We start from the raw sequence: 22,070 nt of genomic DNA on the forward strand, positions 1-22,070 counted from the left end.
CACACACACACACACACACAGACACACACACAGCTTTATATATGTTTCATACAGTTTCTAATAAATCTCAATGGAAGTACTTTTTTAATCTTTTTTTTCAAGCAGTTCCATGACCACAAAGCTCTGGCAAATGTACTTTTAAGCACAGCTTATAGGCAGTAGCTCTTTCAGGTTCAACAATGCCTTAGTGCTATGGACATGGGTGGGATGACTTCACTGCTCTAAGGATTCCTCTTCAAAAAAAGATAAAAAAATTACTTTTATTGAGATTTATTAGAAACAAGATGCAGCAAATATAAGCTTTGTGGGGTGGCATCGTTAAAGGGGGGTGTTCAATTGCTTTTTTTGGGGAAGGGGCCCCATAAGAATGTTGCTGTGTGGACCTGTGGTTTCTAGTTACGCTTTAGGGAAGAGCCTGAGCCTTAAGGGAAAAATAAAAATGTTGCTTGATTGAAAATGGAAACATGAGACATAACATAGCGTGGAGTGTCTCTACAAAGAGTCCATAGTCACCTGAAAATGGATATTTAACAGCTCCCGTTAGAAAATAAATAAATAAAAAGTTGTACATGCATAATGGAGCAACATTTTCAACATTTACAAAGATCTGTTTCACTGTTCTGGTTTAAGGATTACAAAAAGATGTAAGAAAGGCATAAATAAATGTTGTGGGTTTGCAAATACTAATGATTAGATAACATCATATATAGAGAGAATCAATATATCACTAAGGGACTGTATACACTTATCCACATTGGTGAGCACGTTAACCTGAATTGTGTTAAGGCATCCTATTTATAAGAGTGGTCTCCCATTGCACCAGAATGGATATAAAAAAACACGTTGCATTTTTTCCAAGGCAGACAACACATGATAGTGCATTACCATGCATTATGGTGTGCTGCAATGCCTGTGTATCAGTGCTCCATTGGGTTAGTATGCTGGGGTGCCAACTTCAACATTAACATGCATTGTGGACACATGCATGTTACCATGGTGCACCTCAACATCAAAGTGTAAATAGGTCCTAAGGCTTTGACAAAAAATGCCAGTTAAAAAACTGTTTTTAAACTGCAAAGCTAGTGTAGTGATAAGGTGCCCTGGGAGGATATCTTACACTGTAGAGCAGGGGTGGGCAACTCCGGCCCTCCAGCTGTTGTGGAACTACAAGTTCCATGAGGCATTGCAAAACTGACAGTTACAGGCATGACTCCCAGAGGCAGAGGCATGTTTGGATCTGTAGTTAAAGCACAGCTGGAGTTGCCCACCCCTGCTGTAGTGTATGGAAAGTGCTGCACACAGGAGTCTGGGAGCCCGCCATCACAGTGCATTGAATGTAAGCACAGATCTCTGAACTGTACCATTGCACACTTCTTGTTTACATTTGGTCTACACGTAATGTAAACTGCACTTCAGCAGTCATATGGGAATCAGCCTAAAACCATGTTTTTTGTTATGAAAGAGGCATTTCCAATATTTAAGTTTGTTTGTAAAATTGTCTATTACGATATGTTCTTTACCTTTGCACCAGGGATTAAAGAGAATGTACGTATCGGTGTCAGATCGTTTGGGTGTCCTCAGAATACCATACGGGGTTAAAACAGCAACATACATGCGGAATTTGCCTATGATGCAGTCAGGAGCTGATAAAATAGTCAAGCTGACGGAGTTATCTTCAATGTGAGTAATTTTTGCTCCCCATTTTCCTACTTCTGGTTCCTTCACAATAGGAATTGGAATGTATGTGCCTTTACTTTGTTGCGGGTAGCGACCTAAATAAAAGAAAATATGGTTACTTTGTCTATGATGTCATCATTTGCATAGTCTGAAAGTATTGACTTATTTAGAATTGCAGTTTGTAATCATTATGTTAGTAACTATAATCTTTACTGGTGTTGACTGAAAAAGGAAAATCATTGATTGTTTACATTGCGATTATCTATGTCTATGATGTCATCATTTGCATAGTCTGAAGGTATTGACTTATTTAGAATTGTAGTTTGTAATCTTTATTGTTAGTAACTATAATCTTTACTGGTGTTGACTGAATAGGGAAAATCATTGATTGTTTACATTGCGATTATCCTTCATACCTTTTCGTAGAAATGTCTGGTCTACAGAGAATCACACAATTCTAGAATCCAGTCAATTATGATGAATCAATATATATATATATTTGGAAGAGTTGTGAAATTTGTAATGGAGCATATATATGTACATATTGTTGAGATTTACTTAACTGTCATATTTATTATTGGTATTTATATAGCGCCAACAATTTACACAACCCTTCACATTCACATCAGTCCCTGCTTTCGAGGAGCTTACATTCTAAGGTCCCTATCTCACATGCATACATACAGGGATGATTCAGACAGGCACCAATTAACTTGTCAGCATGCCTTTGGAGTGTTGGAGGAAACTGGAGTAACCAGAGGGAACCCATGCAAGCACAGGAAGAACATGCAAATGATTACAACACCCAGTGCTGCAGGGCAGAAGTGCTAACCACTGCACCACTGTGGTATAGAGGGGTGGTTTATTGTGCAGCGCGGGTTAATTTTTGGTTCTGGTGCAACTTTTCTCAACCTTTTTTTTGTCACAGCACCCTTTAAAACTATGCAAAATCTTGAGGCATTACAGTCTAAAATGCAAAAAATGTAAATGTACAAATGTATGTGTGACCCTTTCAAATCCATACCAGGCCCTTATATATACGGATTGTTTTGAGGGGACCCATGCAAAACCACAAAAAAATCCACTGCACTCCACTTTACATCAGTAGCCCCCTCCTTTCTAATCAGGGGCCTGCCTGCACCATGGAAAGGAATGACGCTATGCAAAAATTTCAAGGCACCACTGAGGAAGCCAGAAGCCACCCCAGGGTGCCCCGACACACTGGTTGTGAAAGGCTGATCTCGTGAGGTGAGTGTAAACTTGTTCCACACTGTTTCTTTGTGCAGAGATCTTGATAGAGGTGCAGGGCTTTGCTTCTTCATGTCAGAGTCATTCAGAGCTGCCCCCTTAATGACTGGTGATCTGATGGCTGGTGGGGTAATAGTGAAAGAAGGAGGAAGCACAGATCCACAGAATCAATTAAGCAGAAGCAGGGAAATCATCAGGTACAGCTTCCCATCTAGGAAAGAGAACAGTGAGCACCAAAGTAGTGACAGCACCAAATCCCACTCCCAATCTTGTATCACTAGCAGTCAGAGGCAGCAGTAAGATAGATGAGTTCATACAGTAGATGTACAACTGTGATGCTCAAGGCACAGGAGTGCCTATCATAGGAAGTGCACTGCTTTTTTTCAGTAGGAATTAAAGTCAAAAGGTAGAATTTTCAGGGTACTGTTTAGGCACAAATTCCATTTCTAGATGTTCCCTTTAACATAGCAAATCTTTACTTTTTGAGTTCAGGTCAACATTAAGAGCTGCAAAATTTAGAAGCCAGACAACAAATATATTTTAGCTTACTGAAGTCGAATCAGTTGAAAAATGAGTTCTGATTGCTGGCTACACATTATTTCATTTTGCACATCATTGGTGGTTTTTGTACTGCATTATTGCATAAGCCAGACAGTCAGTTATAGCACAAAGTAATCAAGTGATATCTGACAATTTGTATCAGACATCTGATATCATGCCTCCTCTAGACTAAAGTAATTAGTTCTCTTTAGCAAGGCCAAAGCTGTAAGGGACATTGCATACCAGCTATGGAAGTTTACCCTAGGCACCACTTCCATGTCTCTGTCTCTCGATTAGCCGACCGGTCTATATCTATATCTACAGTGGAAAAACACTTGGTTACACTCAATACTCAAATGTATTTTTAGAAACACATTTGAAGTGGTTTTCTATGGTCAGTGGTGATTCCATTCATCATTATATTTGCTACATTAGGAAATGCACATGACTTTGATCAATAAAGATGGATTTTCAGCATTCCTGTTACACAATGTAACCTAAAAATAGCTAACACCATTGTGTATATCACATCAATATGAATTTCATTAAGAGACCATTTCTGTATATAAAAAAGAAAAAAAAGTCACTCAGTGGAAGTGAAGGAAACATGATATTGCAGCAGGAAACAGACAGTGATGGCATGGTAGATGCCTTTCCTACACCGATCAAAACAAATTAAATCTTTAGGTGAATCTATTGCCATTAAAGTTTGTTAAGTTGTGTGTTCATGGGTTTATGCTATCTCAATGTGAGTCTGAACAAAATCTACCATACTTTTAGGGGTCTATTCACTAAGCTGCCGTAGGCAGCCGAGTGAATGACCGACCTGAAGTGAAGTGAGCCGAACACTGTTCGGCTATTCACTTCAGGCTGGTACGGCTGCTTTCAGCCGTACATCGGCTGAAATCAGCCGTACATCGGCTTGCTTTGTGAAAAAAAAAAATTCTGACATCGGTTCCCTCTGTCCGATCGAGCAGAGTAAACCTTTCCCTGCTCGTTTTTTGTTTTTTTTTCTCTGACATCGGAGCAGTTGGCTGCCATCAGAAGAAGAAAAAAAAAGAAATCCCCATAGGAAAGCATAGCTAGATTCCTATTGGCTATTTCAATTTGCAATAGCCAATAGCAAACTAGCTATTGCACTCGCCCACTGCTGCTGTCAATCAGCAGAGGGGGACCTGCCGGAGGTTCGGCTCAGCCGATCCAGATGTTGGATTGGCTGAGTCGAACTCCTTCTGCACTTCGGGTCGGCCGAACATGCAGAGCATGTTCGGCTGACCGAAGCCACCCGATGTACGGCTGATTTCAGCTGATATATGGCTGGAATCAGCCGAACCAGCCTGAAGTGAATAGCCGAACAGCGTTCAGCTCACTTCGCTTGGGGTCTGTGAGTCACTTGGCTGCCTACAGTAGCTTAGTGAATAGATCCCTGTGGCAAACACAAGTGATCCTTAAAGGAGAACTATGAGGCGAGTGAAAATCACTCAGCCTCATAGTTCGAGCCCACGTGTGACAATGAAACTGTCACACGTTGGCTCAATAGATCGGGAAGTGAGCGAACACATACCGTCGCTCGCTCACTTCTCTTTCCTGTGCCTGCAGAGAGACGTGACTTCACTCACGGCTCCCTGCAGGGATTCCCCCCCTCCCCTGTCAGCAGAGCCAGCTGTCACTCACGCAGCTGGGTGGATCCCGACAGTATTTTCGGGATCCATCCTGGCTGCAGCGTCTCAGTATACTGCGAGCTGTAGCTTGCTGTATACTGAGCTTTGGGTGATGGGAGGACGCTAGTTTGTGTCCTCCCGTTACCCTTAGGAGAACTATGGGAAAAAGCACTGACCCCATAGTTCTCCTTTAAAGGAACCCATATCTTCAATTGTACTTTGATCACAGTCAAACTGCTCCTGCATAGCCAAGACATTATTTACAAATTTACTTACTACTATAATACATATTTATTGGGAATGTATGTAAAAAATGCAATTTCTAAAAGAATTTCTCTATTTTTTTGTTCATCTTTATAAACCAAAGAATGACACAGGAACAAATTCATACCCTCAAAATGTCCTTAATCCACAGTTGCACAGCTGTTATTAAGAAGGAAATGAAAGCTGTTTTTTTTAGCTATGAAAAGTTCAAATAATGTTGCAGGGTGTACACTTTATTCAATGCTGTAACAGAGTGCTTACCCAGTATCATAGTTTATTCCAGAAATTAATTTTTGTACAATGGAATAGCATCTGCATGGCACCACCACTTTTGCACAGCTGTCTTCTGTGACTTGTCTTATTATTTATTTTAAAATATATGGACTACAATCTCAAAACAAACTAATGTGAGATTGCAGCCCATCAAGGCAGCAAGCTTGGAGTGGTGGCTACTTTACAACACACACAGAGAGCATATGAAACAAAAGTAGCCACCATCGAGAAGGAAGGACAGCATGAATTCAGAGATGATTTGGGGATCTACAGCTGACTATTACACAAATAAGCTGCATTTTATTAATAGTTATTGTAGTTGAATACATTTTTAAGATTTTAATTCTGAGTTAAGTGTCACTTTAACTTTGAGCTGCCTACAGTATCGAACTTAACTGCCATAGTTACTTTAACATCCTATTGATACAATAATGTAAAAAATTCCATTATCTCTGATACAAGGTCTTTATACAAATCATATATAATAATATACAAGAAAAGGAATGGTAAGTAGTTGTATGGTAATATGAACAAGTTGCAAAGCCCTGTTTTTCTCCTTCGCCCTTATGGATGCCTAATTAGAATGAATAAAATAACAAAGCTTCTAATAAAATAATTTATGTTTGTTCTCCAAACCATATCAGTGAAATACATTTCCATAGGCCCTAATTGGTGTCATAAAAATAATGAAAACAGACTGTTATTATTCAATTTTTTGTGTTTTGTAAATTTTCTTTGTAAGTTAAAGAAATAGAAATACTGCATACATATATTTGCATAACATTTCAAGGATTTGACATCTCCGTGCAAAATCCTGACTGGCTTCATAGCTATGTGCTTCTGTTTTCATACCTCTATTGAAAGCACTGTTGAAATGCTCTTGACACTACAAAAATTTTGGTCAACACACAACCAACATCTATGTAAGAAAACACCCTTGGAAAATGGAAAACATCTGCATGTTTGCTCAAGTGAATTAAAATATGCATGTTTAAATGCTTAGGTATAACATGACCCAAGCAGGGATATAGACTCTAGGATGACTCTAGCTAGGATGACAAATAGTTACATTGAATAAAATAATAAAGACCAAATAAATTAACATGGATTAATAACATTGCAATACTTCCTTAAGCAGTTTTGAATGTAGCATAATATTTTTATAAATTCAAAGGTTTATTGTTTTTTAAGGTCAATCGTCTTTTCCGACAATATTGTCAGGATCCATCATGGCTGCAACCCGGCTCTGCACTGTCAGGATATAGCAGGCAGTAGCCCGCTATATGCTGAGCTTTAGGTCACAAGAGGGCATTAGTATATATCCTCCTGTGACCCTAACGAGAACTATGGTAAAAAAAAGGTTGGGTCATAGTTCTCTTTTAATTTAAGAAGTAGAGACATGTAAAGGTAAATTTAAAGCAGGTTTTTTTTGGGGCACTTAATTGGATAAATAAATGTGAAAACACCTTTACCCTATTTACTAGGCCCACTCAACATTTATTTACTTAGCGAACAGTCTCTTCTCCTTTAGGAATTCAATGCCAGTGAGATGCATTGTAAGAAGGAGCAGCAAAGCACAGCCAATGTCTAAGACTGCAAAGCAGGAATCAGAGCATGTAAGTAAGTATGTAAAGCTCAACTATAGCTGCCCCTATGTAAAAATAACATTGGAAATTAAACTTAAAAACAAGGTTTTAAAAACACTAACACATTTTGATTATTTGATTATGGGGGATGATTATGCCCATCAAGCCAATGTATTTTAAATGTATACCTAAACACTGAAAAGACTATACATTCCCTTTATCCTCCACAGGAGAAAACGTATTCTCTGACTATATTCAAACAATCCATCCTCTTTACCTGCTGGACCTTGTTACCATAAACATGATAATTTTTTCCCAAATGTAAATGAATTTAGTACACCTCTTTATAAGCAGCACTATTTTGGTCAAGAACTTTGCATTGTTTGGACTGAATGCAATTATCTCTCCATGTGTTTTACACACTCAAATTCTTTGTGTAAACCGCGCATGCTGTGCACATCGGTATAATAAAAATACCAACAGGACTTTAAAAGGCTTATTTGGCCAAGCATGGTTTCATTCTGCAGATCCTCATAGGAAATATTCATCCTTTTGGCTTTATAATCTTAGCAATAAGTATTCAAGAGCTGTGTCTTGAGGAAAGAATCATTTGAAAAAGGAAAGTACACAGACAGAAAACAGAAATGGAAAATAAATAATACAATATCGGTGTACGGAAAATAGAATATACAGAAATCTGTATATTTGTGTTACATGAGCATTCGTATATGAGAATATAATATGATCTTCTTGCATGTAGAATTAAATTAGAAATGATTAAACTGTAAAGAGAGTGTTTTGCTGAATTTGAGAAGGATTGCGGTTTATTCCACAAAACATAAAATCACAGTAGGAAGAGGTATTAATATTGTGAGATGCTTGTAATGCTGTATAGGAGGACTTTATTAATGGAAAAGGTATCTCAGTATAGTGTGTATGCATAGTCAATCTTGGCAGCAGTAAATTAAACAAATTCTAGAGACTTGCAGAATGTGGTTCAGAAATTAAAATGCTGCTTTGGGCTGATTTATAAAACTGGAGCAAATGTGGGGCTCATTGTTTTATTCACCTTAATAGTGAAAGATAAAGGGGGTTATTTACGAAGCAGCCGAAGGATCCAGCTGTAGCTTCGGCTGATCCTTCAGCTCTCTTCAGTCGAACCAAAGGGCTGCTGTACGGGCTATTCACTATAGCCCTACAGCAGCCGAAGGCGGGCGACTGGCTTGGCCGAGCTGAAGGCATATGCTTCGGCTCGACTGAGCCAAAGTGACACCTGAAGCGGGGCGTACAGCCAGCCAAAGGCCGGTCCTAGGCCCCGCAAATTACAGCTGGGCGGAGACAGCCGTGATCTCATGGCTGGCTCAGGCCAGTTGTAATGACAGATCAGCGTCCCCAAATGACCTGGGGACGTTGATCTGTTATTAAACAGATCGGAGATGGCAGTGACACCACGGCCGGTTCCGCCCAGTTGTTATTTATTGGCCGACACCTGCTAGAAATCTCTAGCAGGTGTCGGCCAATAGGAAACACTGTCACTGCTAGCTCCACCCACCCAGATAGCAAGGATAACTTGCCACAAACTTGTGGCAGGAATTATTATTTTTTTTTTTTACTTTTACTATTTATTTGCATTTTTAAAATATTTTTTTAACCTTTTTTAAACTCTTTTCATTGATTTTCTATTCTGCTCGGTACCATGGAGGTACTGAGCAGAATAGCCGAGCTGAATGCCGTCCGGCAGCATTCAGCTATTCACTCACTGCCATTCGACCCCTATGAGAATAGGGGCGAACGGCAGATTTGGCTCAGCCGATCCAACATCTGAGCATGTTCGACTGACCAAAGTTCAGCCGAATGCAGCCGTTGTACGGCTGATTTCAGCCGATGTATGACTGAAATCAGCCATACAAGCCAGAAGTGAATAGCCGAACAGTGTTCAGCTCACTTCACTTCGGCTGGGTTATTCACTCGGCTGACTTCGGCAGCTTTGTGAATGACCCCCAAAATGTTTTTAGTTTGTAGGTAATCAGCTTTCCATTTTGCTTCAGTTGTCCCTCCTGTGTCAACCCCTTTTTTTTAAACATATTTTGCATTCTAATTTACAAGTCAGATGAATTTGGATTGCCATTATTAAGGGAAAGGGCCATTTGGACTGCCTACTGTTCCACCTCCATATTCCTTGCTTTGTTTTAAAACATGTGTCAGCCACCCTTCCTTCCTGTCCTCTGTTTAGTGATGGCGTTAATAGACAACATATTGATGATGCAGTGCATGTCCTGATCAAGACTGATGTACTCTGTAACTAAGAGCTAAGCCGGTAGGTGGTCTAATGAACCCAATTTCCAGTTCAGAAAAAGGTTGATTAACTCAGTGGATCGGCCAGATTCTTTAAAAAAAATCCAGGTTCTGACAAAACAAGTCACTCGCTGGTGTTAACTTTAACAGCTCATTATTTGTCAGTCAGTGTTTCTGTATATGAATGCAGTTATATCAAAATGTTCATGAGAGTGGTAAATCAAGACATGACTAACCTAAAATGATGGATTAAAGCTGCCAGTTCTCTTTGATTATAGATATTATAGAGAACTATCTGTTTCTTTATAACACATATCTTTTTAAAGATGGCTGGCATATTCATCACATTTCAAGGTTTGGCATATTCATCACATTTCAAGGTTTGGGTTTTAAGAATACATTTTCTGGTGGCTCGCTCTAAACAAGTATTTTCAATTCATGTGGAACCTGCTTGAATTGTAAAATAGTAAAAAATTAAGAGCAACCTAAAAAAAAAAGAAAGACCCATAGAAGTGGTACTTTTCTTGTGTGCTTAGAGAGCCCAGCAACCCATACTGTGCACATTTCCATGTATATGGTTTAGTTCTCATGGGAGGCCAAGGCTTATTGATGCATGAGGGGTGCGAAGGCTGGCCCATATAGTCTGATCCAATAGAAGACCTACTGTCACTCAGATTGCTGAAAAAAGTTCTGATAGAAAGGTGTCTGAGCACACACAATGCATCGCAGTTTGTTGCGTATAAGGCTGTGAAGCCGCAGACCAGTTAGAGTGCCCATGCTGACCCATGTCCACTTCTTAATCGGCTGTTATCCTGATCTTCCAAGTCATTGTCCCACAACAAATATGCAGATCAGGAAAGACAAGTCTTTTTCTACATACTTGTTTTTGGTATTATTGGAGCAATAGGGTCAGTATGGTTGCCAAATAACCAGCATTATCAGGAGGAAAGTTGCCCAAACAAACCTCTATGTTTATCTTATGGCAGGTTTCCTTTAAGCAAAAATTCAGAGCAGTCCTCATTGAAATTCCCAGCTATTCATCTGTCTTATTTTAACAGATTTTATTATCATTTTAATTGTGTTATTCAACATAATTACTGCTAAATATTCTGTGTGGAATTAAACAATCTTAATAGAACTATAAAAAGAACAAAGATACAGAGAACAGAAAACTGATAACTTATTTTTCACACAGGTTTACAGCAACAGGTCATATCTAAAATATCTACAAGTCTGCAGATCCCAGGACTGCATTATATACATGGAAATGGACAGGCTATGGGTTGCTGTGCTCTCTAAGCACACAAGACAAGTTCCAGTTTTATATTCTGAACTCAGAAGACATCCTAAACCACTTTTTATGAATTGTTTACAGAGCATACCACATCATAATCCAGGAACCAATGAGTAAGACCAGGAATATTGGAGAATTAAACTCAGATAAATACTGTGTCAAGCAGTAGGCTTGTGAACCATTTCATTTATTATTAAGCACAAGGCAAAGCTGCTGAAAAAAATCAGTGAGGCATTTAGAATTCCATCAGCATTAATTTGAAATGCTAAAAACAGTAAAACTAAAATATTGATGAAATAGTATTAATTTTGTTCCTATACTGCAGGGCCTGTTTTGTGTATTTGTACTACGGTTTGTCAAATTCATTCAATACAAGTTGTAACAGCTACAGGAAATACAAAAATAACATCTCAAGCTAATACAACTGTTTATCCATAGAACGTTTGCATGCATGCAAAGTTGATCTGAACATAAAAAGGTGATATCACTACTGTACGTAAGAGAAGATAACAACTGTCAGGTGCAAGGCGCAACTAGGAGCGCAAGCAACACACATGTCAAGCACTGAAGAACAGAAGACTGACAGACAATGAAGAACCAACGGACACACCAGCCTCACAAGCTTCCCAGGGACAAGTGTCAGCCCAACGAGCACCAGTCCTGGAGATACTGTAATACCAAAGCGATGCGTGGAGTGGATATAGCAAGCCCATCCTCCATCACCCTGTACTAAAAGGCCAGATAGGGGATATATCAGATATCAAAACTGATAAAAACAAACATCACACTTGATCCTAGCCAAAAGGCCGATAAGTGAAGCAATGAAAACTCCAGTGGGAAATGATCCCTGAGCCCTGGCCACAGAACAAAAGCAACCTAAGAAGCCTTTGACAGTAGGCAAAAAACTGAGCTGGCTCTAGCTGCTAGAGTGTTTGGCCACTGTCAGGGGCCACCCCTAGGCTGAGTTTTTGTTTTGTGTCTAGTGTCCTACTCCTGAAGGGGATACTATATACCCATTGGTAAGAGATTCAAGATCTCCACTGTGTCCTTCAATGAACGGAAGAGAAAAGTCAGCTCCAAGTAGTCTACAGGCAATAATATCTACTGGCCTTTGGTCTCAACTTGCCTTCTGTGGGCACAATTTCCCAGTTCAGATCCTCTTTACAAATGTCAGAGCTGCTCCCATGATGACTGGTGATCTGATGGCTAATGGTAGTGCCGTCCCTACAATGAGGATGGGGTGTGTATTGCTGGTGGTGCAGATCCAGGGGGGCGGTGCTGGGTGCTGGTGGTGATGGTCTGGGTGGTGGTGTGGGGTGTTGCCGCTGCAGGTCCGGAGGTGTGTGTGGGTGCTGCTGGTGCAGGTCTGGGAGGGCATTGCTGGTTGCCAGCAGTGCATGTTCATCAGGAGGGTGGGTGCTGGTGGTGCAGGTCTGGGGGGCTATGGAGGGGCCTGCATAGCACCTCCTGTCCAGCATCCTGCCCAGCTCACTGACATTACTGGTTGCCAGAAGCTAGGCAGGATGCCAGTGAGAGCTTCCTACTCAGCTCCTGGCAACCAGTGATGTCAGTGAGCTGGGAGCTAAGAGCCAGAGTATCACAGGGAGCTAAGAGTTCTTAGGAACCTGGGACACTCTGGCCAGAAAGGACACGGGAGGCACTCCTGCTACCTCCCCCTGTGTAACCCAAAGATGCTGCCTGAGGCAACTGCCTCATTATAGTGATGGCCCTGACTGATGCCATAATATTCAAGAAGCAGCAGGAGAGGTTTAGAAAGCACAGATCCACAAAATGAATTAGGCAGAAGCAGGAAGATGCTTGCTTTGTAGGTCCTCAGGTACAGCTTCCTCTTTAGCAAGCCCTCAGGGGGACAGTCAGAGATAGTCTCACGCTGCAGATATACAACTATGAGGCTCAAGGCAAATTAGTGCCTAGGAACAGAAAGTGCACTGCTATTTTTCAGAAGGAATTCAAGACAAAAGGTAGATTTTTCTGGGTAATGTTTAAGAAATGCTTGCACCGTTTTTATATAACGTGTGTATGTTTCCACTGCTTTAAACTGCACTAACATGCACACGTGGTAATGGTGCCTAATTTTTGCATATATGACTGAGCAGAAAATTACTGTTTCTGTTCATCTAAGAGAAGGTGTTATGTATTTTTTCTTAGCTGTTAAATTGGTCCACGTGGAAAAAAATAAATGCGATTTCCATGCACCGCATTCAACACTGGGAGTACAGACTATGTAGCCCACCTCACTGCAATTCACTGTAATAATGTAGAACTTTATAGTACTGTGCATAGCACAGGTTAGCAGCACTGTACAACAGAAACTATCCCTCCCTGCAAATAACACTGCTGTTCCTACTCTAAATTTCCACGCACACTGACAAAAGGCTGCCTGGGACACTGACCTTTATAATGGGAAGGCTGGCACATAAAACCAGGCCACTTATTGGCCTTCTATGCCACTTGACCATAGTTCAAAGGCCAGGAAGTGCATGATCCATTAGTGGTTGCTATTGCAGCCTATACATTAGCTCGCCAGTTTCTCAAATTGTGAATGAGTTAAGTTCAGGTCAAACACATAATTGACCTGAACCCAAAGCTCTTCCCTATCTGGAGGCAATACACAGGGTCAAAATAAAACCATGTAACTCACTATATATGTGGCTTCTTGTATCATAGATATTGTTTAGACCAGTGGTTCTCAACCTGTATAACCTCAGGAACCACATTTGTCCTGGGTTTATACAACCTTAGTCTGCAATGGAACGCACAGGAAGTGCGGTACCATGCTTTCCGGTGCAGGCAATTGAACTGTAGGCGGGAGGTGCATTTGAGGTATCATTCAAATGAATAACAACACAACATACCTCCCACACCAGAACGCATAGCAGGTGTGATTGCATGGTACAGTGCGTTACTCTGGTCCAGGCACCTCCACAGGACACATGAGGGAGCTGTAAGCAATGGACGTATGGATGGAGCTCCCTCGCGGCTATAGCCCCATCCCATCCAACCTCAAGCTGACACTCGACGCTGGGCAGCATTTTCTGAATGTCTGCTTGGCGTGAGAACTAACGGTGCTGCGCTAGGGGGAGGGTGAGAAGCCTCTCACCTAGAAAAGTGGAAGGCACGCAGCGACCCACTGAACATGGGGTTGCGACCCTTTTTTTAGGTCACGACCCACCAGTTGAGAACCAAGGGTTTAGATCAATAAAAAACATTTTATTGTACTGCTGAGGGTGGGACAAACTATACTAAAAATAAAATCAGTATTTCCTTTATTTGGTCATGTAGGATATATGTCTGCTAAATTTAGCTATATTAAAGAGTTGCAGAGGATTCTCTAGAAAACTTCATGTGGGTAGGACTGGTCAGCATTGATGAGGTTAAGTCGGAAAGATGTAAATCATCACTAAGGGCAGGCATTTGTCTTCAGTTCCTCCAACTGCAATGCATTTCCTTCATCCCAAGGAATCCTATTACAGAGTAGAGCCTCAGCGACTAGAACTCCCAGGAAATCTTCCCTTTTTGTAAAAGCCTTTTGTATACTGGGTGAATACCAGTGAGTAAGTGGTTTGTAATGATTTTTATGTGGCTAAGCTAATATATATCTTCTTTATAAACCTATTGTGGTATGTTCTTCTGTCCTCCAGATTTATGCAGATACTGTTTATACCATTAGCACATGACATAAGTGCATCAGCACTTGTATTATTTACGGATGTTCCTAGAATCTTGCCTCTAGAGGAGAGATAGATGGCTGCATTAGGAGATCTAATCACATACTTGCACTAATATTGCAATAATGTCTTTCATATCCAGTGAAATTATAACCTTTATCTTTTAAAAACTGTTGTTTGTTTGCTTTAGTTACTTATATAACGTACTTTAATACTTAAATTGTTGATTACCGCCTAATCCTAAACATTATTTATAATATAGATTTTGCAATTCATAGCATGACAGCTCTGTACTGAATACAGTATAATTGCTTTTGATTAGATGTAATATACCTACTGAAACAAAATCTGCCATTTGCAGATTGATGATAACACGCCTTGTGTATTTAAGAAATACACAATCTGCAAGAGGTCAGGCCAGCAATAATAATATGTGTGTGTCAAAAGAACAAAATATCAGTCAATTGGGGACTATCAACAGTAAACAATTCTAATGCTAGGGGTAAGGCAGATCCTAGCAGGAACCTAGAAACCTGGTAACCATACCTTTCATCTTTCTAGGATAAGAGGGACACCCTTCAGCACAAAGAATATAGGCAAATGACACCCCTGCCATGTGCCAGTTACATAACACACAAAAACATTAGTTAAACCCACAGGTGCATTTTTTGCATTACTGTACTACTTTTCCATTAATGTCACCCTTCACCATCTGGAGTAAATTGGTCTAATGATAATCCTTTGTAATGACCTCCACATTTTTTATGACAGAAAAGTCTTTCTTTTTGCTCATTGTAACCAATGCAGCTCTTCCCTAATTTTTTTTTCTCGTTTTTAAATGCAGGGATAAGGAATCACTTAATGAACTAATGGAAAATCTAAAATGCCAAAATAATTACAAAGAAATATTAAAAACAAAAGAAAAATGTTAGCAATAGCTAAAGATCTGTAAAAAGAAAACCAAAACCACTGAAAAACACAAAAAGCAGAGCTCTAAGGGTGACTTCACAACTTTGTAGTCCATTATACCGCATCATGGTATGCGTGTTAAAGTGCAATATTTGTGCCAAAAAAAAAAAAGTGCGTATTCATGTGTGTTGCAGCAAGGCAGCCCATTCATTTTGAAAGGGATGCCAGTATAAGGCAATGGACAAAAAAACAGGCCAGCATCTTTTTTTGTAATGCAGCACACCCCAAAGTGGTGTGTGTGTTGTGGTGTGCTACAGAATGGATGCGTTACCACCTACTGTAGCTGTGTGTTGGGATGCCATTCTAAATTAATAGCAAAATCAACAGAAAGTGTTGTTTGTTAATGCTTGTCATCATAACAAGTGTTCCATGGGAATGTTAAGTAGCTCAAGAAGACACTGCAGCACACTTTAGGATCATCTGCTCACAGGTTTTGGGTTACTCAGCATTTCTTGATATCTTTGCATGAGGGTGATCATGTCACCTTTACCTAGGCACCACAGGTAAAAGATGTGGGAAAGGTAAGTATATTAACCACCCGAAGACCAGGGCGTTAAACCCCCTTCCTGTCCAGGCCATTTTTTCAGTATTCAGCGCTGAGGTACTTTGACTGACATTTATTCAGTCATGCAACGCTGTACTGAAATGAATTTTTATATCATTGTTTGGGGACACGTAATACTTTCTTTTAGGGTTTTTATTTTTTACTATAAAAAAAAACCTGTAAATGTTAAAATAAAACCTGTTTCCCTATGTTATGTTATGAAACATTTATTATCACCCCAATTTTTTGATTAAAATATAAAAGATGGGGTCATGTCGGGTAAATAGACACCAAACTAACACTTAAAAATGTTCAGTTCCTTGTTCTCTAGTGTGTCCTCGCATTGCTCTTCCCCCCGCCCCCCTGTCTATAAACACACACAGCCCCACGGCAGGCCACACCCCTCCTCTCTGCCCAACAGGTTGATTGTCGGGAGAAAGAACCCATGGCTTCTCTGTCCTCAGTCTCCTCCCCAGCAACCAGGAAGTTCAGAAAGAAGAATGTATTAAGGTAAAAAATGTGCACACCTTAGTAATCCTTTAAGCACCCAAATACATTTGGTAGGTTCAGTAACTTGTTAGGGTGGCAGACCCAAAAGTGCATTCCTAAATGTTACTGCATTCTCTCACATCTAGGAATTAACACACCTACAGACATGATTGTATTGCAGAAAGGCTTAAACAGATACATGTAAAAAGGGGATTCTGTATTAAAAAATATGCATAGAAGAATTGACTGCCCATATAATCTCAACTGCATGGCATCTGGTTACCAGTCAGGGAGCTAGGTTACTCTTGGTCTAGAAAACTAGGCTGGTAGTTGAAGGTAACAACCTCGAAGGTTATATTCTCTGGAATACTGCCTGCTCTGAGCATGAAAACGCAGAAAAGATATCAGGAGCTTAGAAGTGCCTTATGAGGGAAGGTTTCTAAAACACTGGGGTTATCTTTTATTGGAGTACAGCCTATATACTAAGGATACTTTGCACATAATGAAAAAAGTATGTTATGGTCGGAAAAAGGTCTATAGGAAGGTTGGAGGTGGGAGGGTAACACATGAAGCAGATACTGCAGGTTACTTCATAAGCCCTTTCATAAACAATATCGAGTTTGGGATTTGATGTCCTGTTTCCATGTTTGCCAGTGTCAAAAAAATGTATAGCAGGAGAAATGAGGCACTGAAGAGTTCTTGCTGCAGTCTGTATTGGAGTATATGTCAAGCCAAAACATTTTTGTAGCTTTTATGAGAGTAGAAAATAATTAAAACTTCCTGAGACTCAGAGATTATGTGGGACACAGACTTACAGAGATATACCCTCAAAGACATATATAAAAATCTGACAGAAGTTTCTAACCCTCCTATTTTCTACTAAAGAAAAGCATTTTTATTTCAGTATGTGTTAGAGAATTTACCTCACCTCCTGTCTCATAAAATGTTGATAGCAAGACAGGAAGGTTAAATCTCTCTAACAGAGCACCAGATAGCAATAGAAACCTTGCCAGGTATTGATAGCATATATATTGACATGGATAATGTGATTGATTGGATAGTCACATGGTTAATTAGTTGTTTTTTTTTAAATCCCTCAAAACGCATTTCTTTAGAGAAGCGTATCAGCTCTCCTCTTGCTTTCTCACCCTATACAACCTTCCCTTCTGCTCCAGTTTCACAGTACTCCCAAATCCCTCCCATTTTATTTCGTATGCATCTGTAGTTTCCCCTTCCCCAGCTGTGTCTTTGGTCCCCTTCCTCTTAGACTGTAAGCTTGTTTGGGCAGGGTCCTGTTCACTTACTGTTTCTGTATGTCAATGATGCTCGTAAGTGTTTCTTACTTGTCTTGTCCAAACGATTGTACAGTGCTGCGGAATATGTTGACGCTATATAAATAATTTTAATTTGATAAATGTGTAGTTATACACTTGATTGACCTTAGTGATGAAGAAATATCAGGTTGTCATTATAGATTTTAGACTTAACAGTAGGGTTGCACATATACCAAGTACAGTACTCGGTACAAGTACGAGTACATGTACCGATACTTTTGAGCTCCAAGACTACACTAGAGAAAAATTCAAAAATTAGGAGGCAGCTGTCATTTGTAAGGAGCACATGGAGCTCCTAGGATTTGTACATCTCTGTTTTAATGTACGATTTTATTTTTATAAATATAAATAAAGGGATGCACAGATACCAGTTTTGCGAGTACGAGTACTGGTGCTTGCCGAGTACTTACAAGTACGAGTACTGATACATTTTTGTTTATTGTCATGTGACAGTTTTTCTAAAACAATACAGACTAATGATTTCAGGACAGTGGTGGAGTGCCAGAGCCAGGTCCCAGCTGTAACCGCTGCAACCCTGGTAGTTCTCACGAAAATGCCAAGTATCGGCACTGGTACTCGAAAAGTATCTGTGCATTCCTACTTAACAGAATACAATGTCAATATGTAGCCTCAAAAGCTAGCAAATACTATGAAATAAAGTATTGACTTCATCACTTCATCTTAAATATGCAATTTCATTTTAACACTGTTTCACAAAAAAGGATGACATTGTTCTGTTACACAGTTGTAAAATACGACACAATGCATAGTCATAGTTAATATTCATATTAATGTGAAATGAGAATCACATAGTTAATTGTCCTCAAGCCATTATCTTTGGTTTTAGTAAAGCTGGTTATTATACTGGTCATTTTGGTTATTGCACCATTTTTTTCTGCATTCCCTCCCCTTGTGTGTAATGTACCGCCCTTCTTCTCCCAGTTGTCGTCTGGTGTCATGGCTGACTATAAAATGACCACATGCACATGTCATATGCTTGCTTGGAAACATTACCATCTTTGACCTTCAAATACTATCTGTTCATTAATTTGATGTAACCTGTTGTCTGCTGTAACCTGTTGCATGCAATAAAGCTCTTCGTAAAGGTATTTGGTAGGGATGCACCGATACAAGCATCGGTATCGGCGGAGATACCGAGTATTTGCATGAGTACTCGTAGTGACTGGTGAGGAAGCCTGTCATCATCCAATCGGCCAATCAGCGGGAGAAGAGGTCAGAATAGAGCAGATGTCACAGCCTAGTCATCTGCCTCATTCTGATCTCTTCTCCCGCTGAGGGGCGGACTGACCATACGGGTATTCGGGCACGGCCCGCGGCCACTAGGGGGGCCCCTGGCCTCACCCCCTCCAATAGTTTTTACAGCTGACGGGGCCCGGAGAAGACTACAGACTCTCCCTGGACGGCCGAGCGTCCCGTTGCTGTCATCCAGATGGCCGAGGTGAGCAGCAGCGGTGCCCCCCCCCCAGATAGTGCCACTCCATCCCCCTGCCAGCGCTCTGTCACCCGCAGGGGTAGGACCGCTGCATGTTCGGGCGGCTGTGCGGGGACTGAGAGGCTGTGAAAAACATAGAAATAAGAAAGAGTGAAGCGGAGAGCAACTAAGTGTATATAGGGTAGGGTAAAGTTTTTTAGGATAGGATTTAATCACCTTGTATGAATATATAAATAACCCATGTAGAAAATTTTGTGGAAAGTTCTTCACTTTAAAGTGATATTAAAGTCAAGAGGTTTTTAAGATATTTTAACCACTTCCGGGCCGCAATATGTAAAGATATGGCGGCCCGCAAGAGTGGTTATACCAAGAGCACGGCTACTGCTGCAGCCGAGTTCTTGGTGTCATTTTAAACAGCCGGTGATGCCTGTTAATGTACAACCGATCCTGTGTCTATACAGCTGCTGGATCATTTGTACCTATCCGCAGAATGCGCTGCCCCACCCCTCTTTTCCGCCGGATTCCCCGCGGTCTTCTCTCCCCCGTGCGGGCCTAGGACCGGAACATCGGGTCTACCAGCAACGATCGGAGAGGGATCTGCAGGCTTCCAGCCTCTGATCTCCCCTCCGATTACTGGACCCAGAAGTGATGTGTATTACATCACTTACGCTGTCACTGTTTACATTCTTCGGCTCTTAGAGTCAGGAGAAGAAGCTGGGGGAAGCATATCTTTGAGCTCCCTAGGTGACATTAGGGGTCTGAAAGACCCCTAATGTCTCCATAAAGAAGACCTGTCACACCCTATTTGCTATTACATAGGGGGCTTGCTAGCATTCCAGTGCATTTGTATGCATTTGTGATGTGTTTTTATGCGTTCCAGTGCATTCCAGACCAGACAAAATAGGACAAGCAGTATTTTTCTGGTCTGCGCTGGTGTGAACAGAGGCCAGAAATAGCATAGGGGTGAATTAGGATGCATTTTGGGTGGGGAAACCATCTGGTCTGGTCTGGAGATGATCCGGACATGGTGTGAATGGGCTCTGAGGGTGGCTCATTTGGAATGGAAAATGTTGGAGCCAGTTTGGAAACACGATCACTGTAAGTTGTTGGTCAAAAATGTAAAGAAATGCTTTTCTAGGCAATGTACATTTGTTTGAATTGCATTCAGTACTGAAAAAAACATAAAGAGAGTTTAATGCTGTTTTAAAGGCCACTAAAAGCCACAAGGGCACTCTTTACTAGTGGAGGAAAAGCAGTTTTCTCTCTGCATATGAAAAGGGTTGTGTAAACAAACTGTGTGAGCCTGTGATTTAATTAGTGTTCTTTCAGAACCCAGGCAAGAGGGACCAGCCATGTAAAGGGTATATACAGTATATATAACTATTACACCGCGCTAAAAATCCCCCACATATAATTGCAAAGTGTTAACCTTAAACATCCACCTCAGATATGTTTTAAAAACTCATATAAAGTGACATTCTTCCAAAGACACAGTTAAATGCATATATCAGTGATCATACATAGATTCCAACAACTGCTTTAATTAAAACAATTATTATTCTTCTATAGTGTGCTAATTAAGTGTCCAGGGTGGTTTAAAATCCACACTCACATACTAATGTGCAGTCATTTAACAAAATCCAAACAAAAAAGGAAGAAAACAAATATATAACTACTATACCGTGCTAAAAATCCCCCACATATAATCCCAAAGTGATAACCTTAAGCTCTCATTCACACGAGAAAAGGCCAGCACGTGCTGCGTGCACATCCGTATCGGGCAGCTCCCGGGAAGGACAGGTGCAACGTGTGATTAGTACGCAGCCCCTGTCCCTGTCCTTCTCTATGGGAGTACGCGGTGTGATAGTTTGGGGAATATAGCACAATGGTAAGCGCTAAGTGACCACTCATGAAGCCGACTTTAACATAAAAGGACAGTCTTTATTCAGCATAAATTAAGCATAACAGTTAATTCAGGAGACTCATCAAGACATTGTGGTTGGTCTCACCGACATCTGTCTGTCCAATACACTCCCCGTGTGATAGTCCCAGGACTTTACCGTATTTCTCTGTGAATACAGTCCTCAGCACTGCTCAGCAGCTTTCCTCAGCTCCAAGCGGTTCAGTATCCACCCCTCGTTGGTCACTGTCCCTCTCTGTCTCCCTGACAGTTATCTCAGGGTCACGGACCCTCTGGACCTCTCCAGCCTTCCTGGCTGTGTCCCTTGTGCTCACGCACGCAGCAGAGTCTGCCTGTCGTTGTGTGCCTCTTGCACACCCTCAACTCTTCCTTAAAGCACTGGGCTGGCTTCCTAATAAGGCTGCTCTCAGCCACCTGATCAGCTCAACCTCGCCACTGGCAACACCTGGCCCCAGGACTGGAGATCCCATCCCACTATAGTCTGGAAAACCTGGAAGGGACTGAACAGCCAGTTCCTCCTCTCCAAAGGTATTCACATTGTGGAACCTCTCAGCCCCTCTGGCTGAGAGTCCTGGGCGCCAAAGTTGCCATACTACACCGTGGCATAGCCACGCACTACCACAGCGGCCATACGCTGCCCTACGCTCACCCGCCCTGCACGTCCGTGCGGGTGTCTGTACTCGTACGCTGACAAGATGGATCCTGTCTGCGTCCGAGTCGGGGCACCTGTACCTGTACAGACCTGCACTTGGGGTGAGTGTAGGGCAGGGTATGGCTGCGCACTCCCATAGAGAAGGACAGGGGCTGCGTACTAATCACACGCAGCATCCGTC

General features: G+C 41.1%; 1 protein-coding gene across 1 annotated transcript in view; it reads right to left on the bottom strand.

The window, feature by feature from the left end:
• Positions 1–22,070, bottom strand: part of F13A1 (coagulation factor XIII A chain) — a 111,892-nt gene that overhangs the window by 85,606 nt on the left and 4,216 nt on the right. Inside the window, exon 3 of the mRNA XM_018562557.1 lies at positions 1,521–1,772. Coding sequence (XP_018418059.1) covers positions 1,521–1,772 — 252 coding nt within the window. The remainder of the gene's footprint in view (positions 1–1,520; positions 1,773–22,070) is intronic.

This window comes from Nanorana parkeri, unplaced genomic scaffold, assembly GCF_000935625.1.
Source record: "Nanorana parkeri isolate BGI_ZX_2015 unplaced genomic scaffold, ASM93562v1 scaffold584, whole genome shotgun sequence".
NCBI classification, from domain to species: Eukaryota; Metazoa; Chordata; class Amphibia; order Anura; family Dicroglossidae; genus Nanorana; species Nanorana parkeri.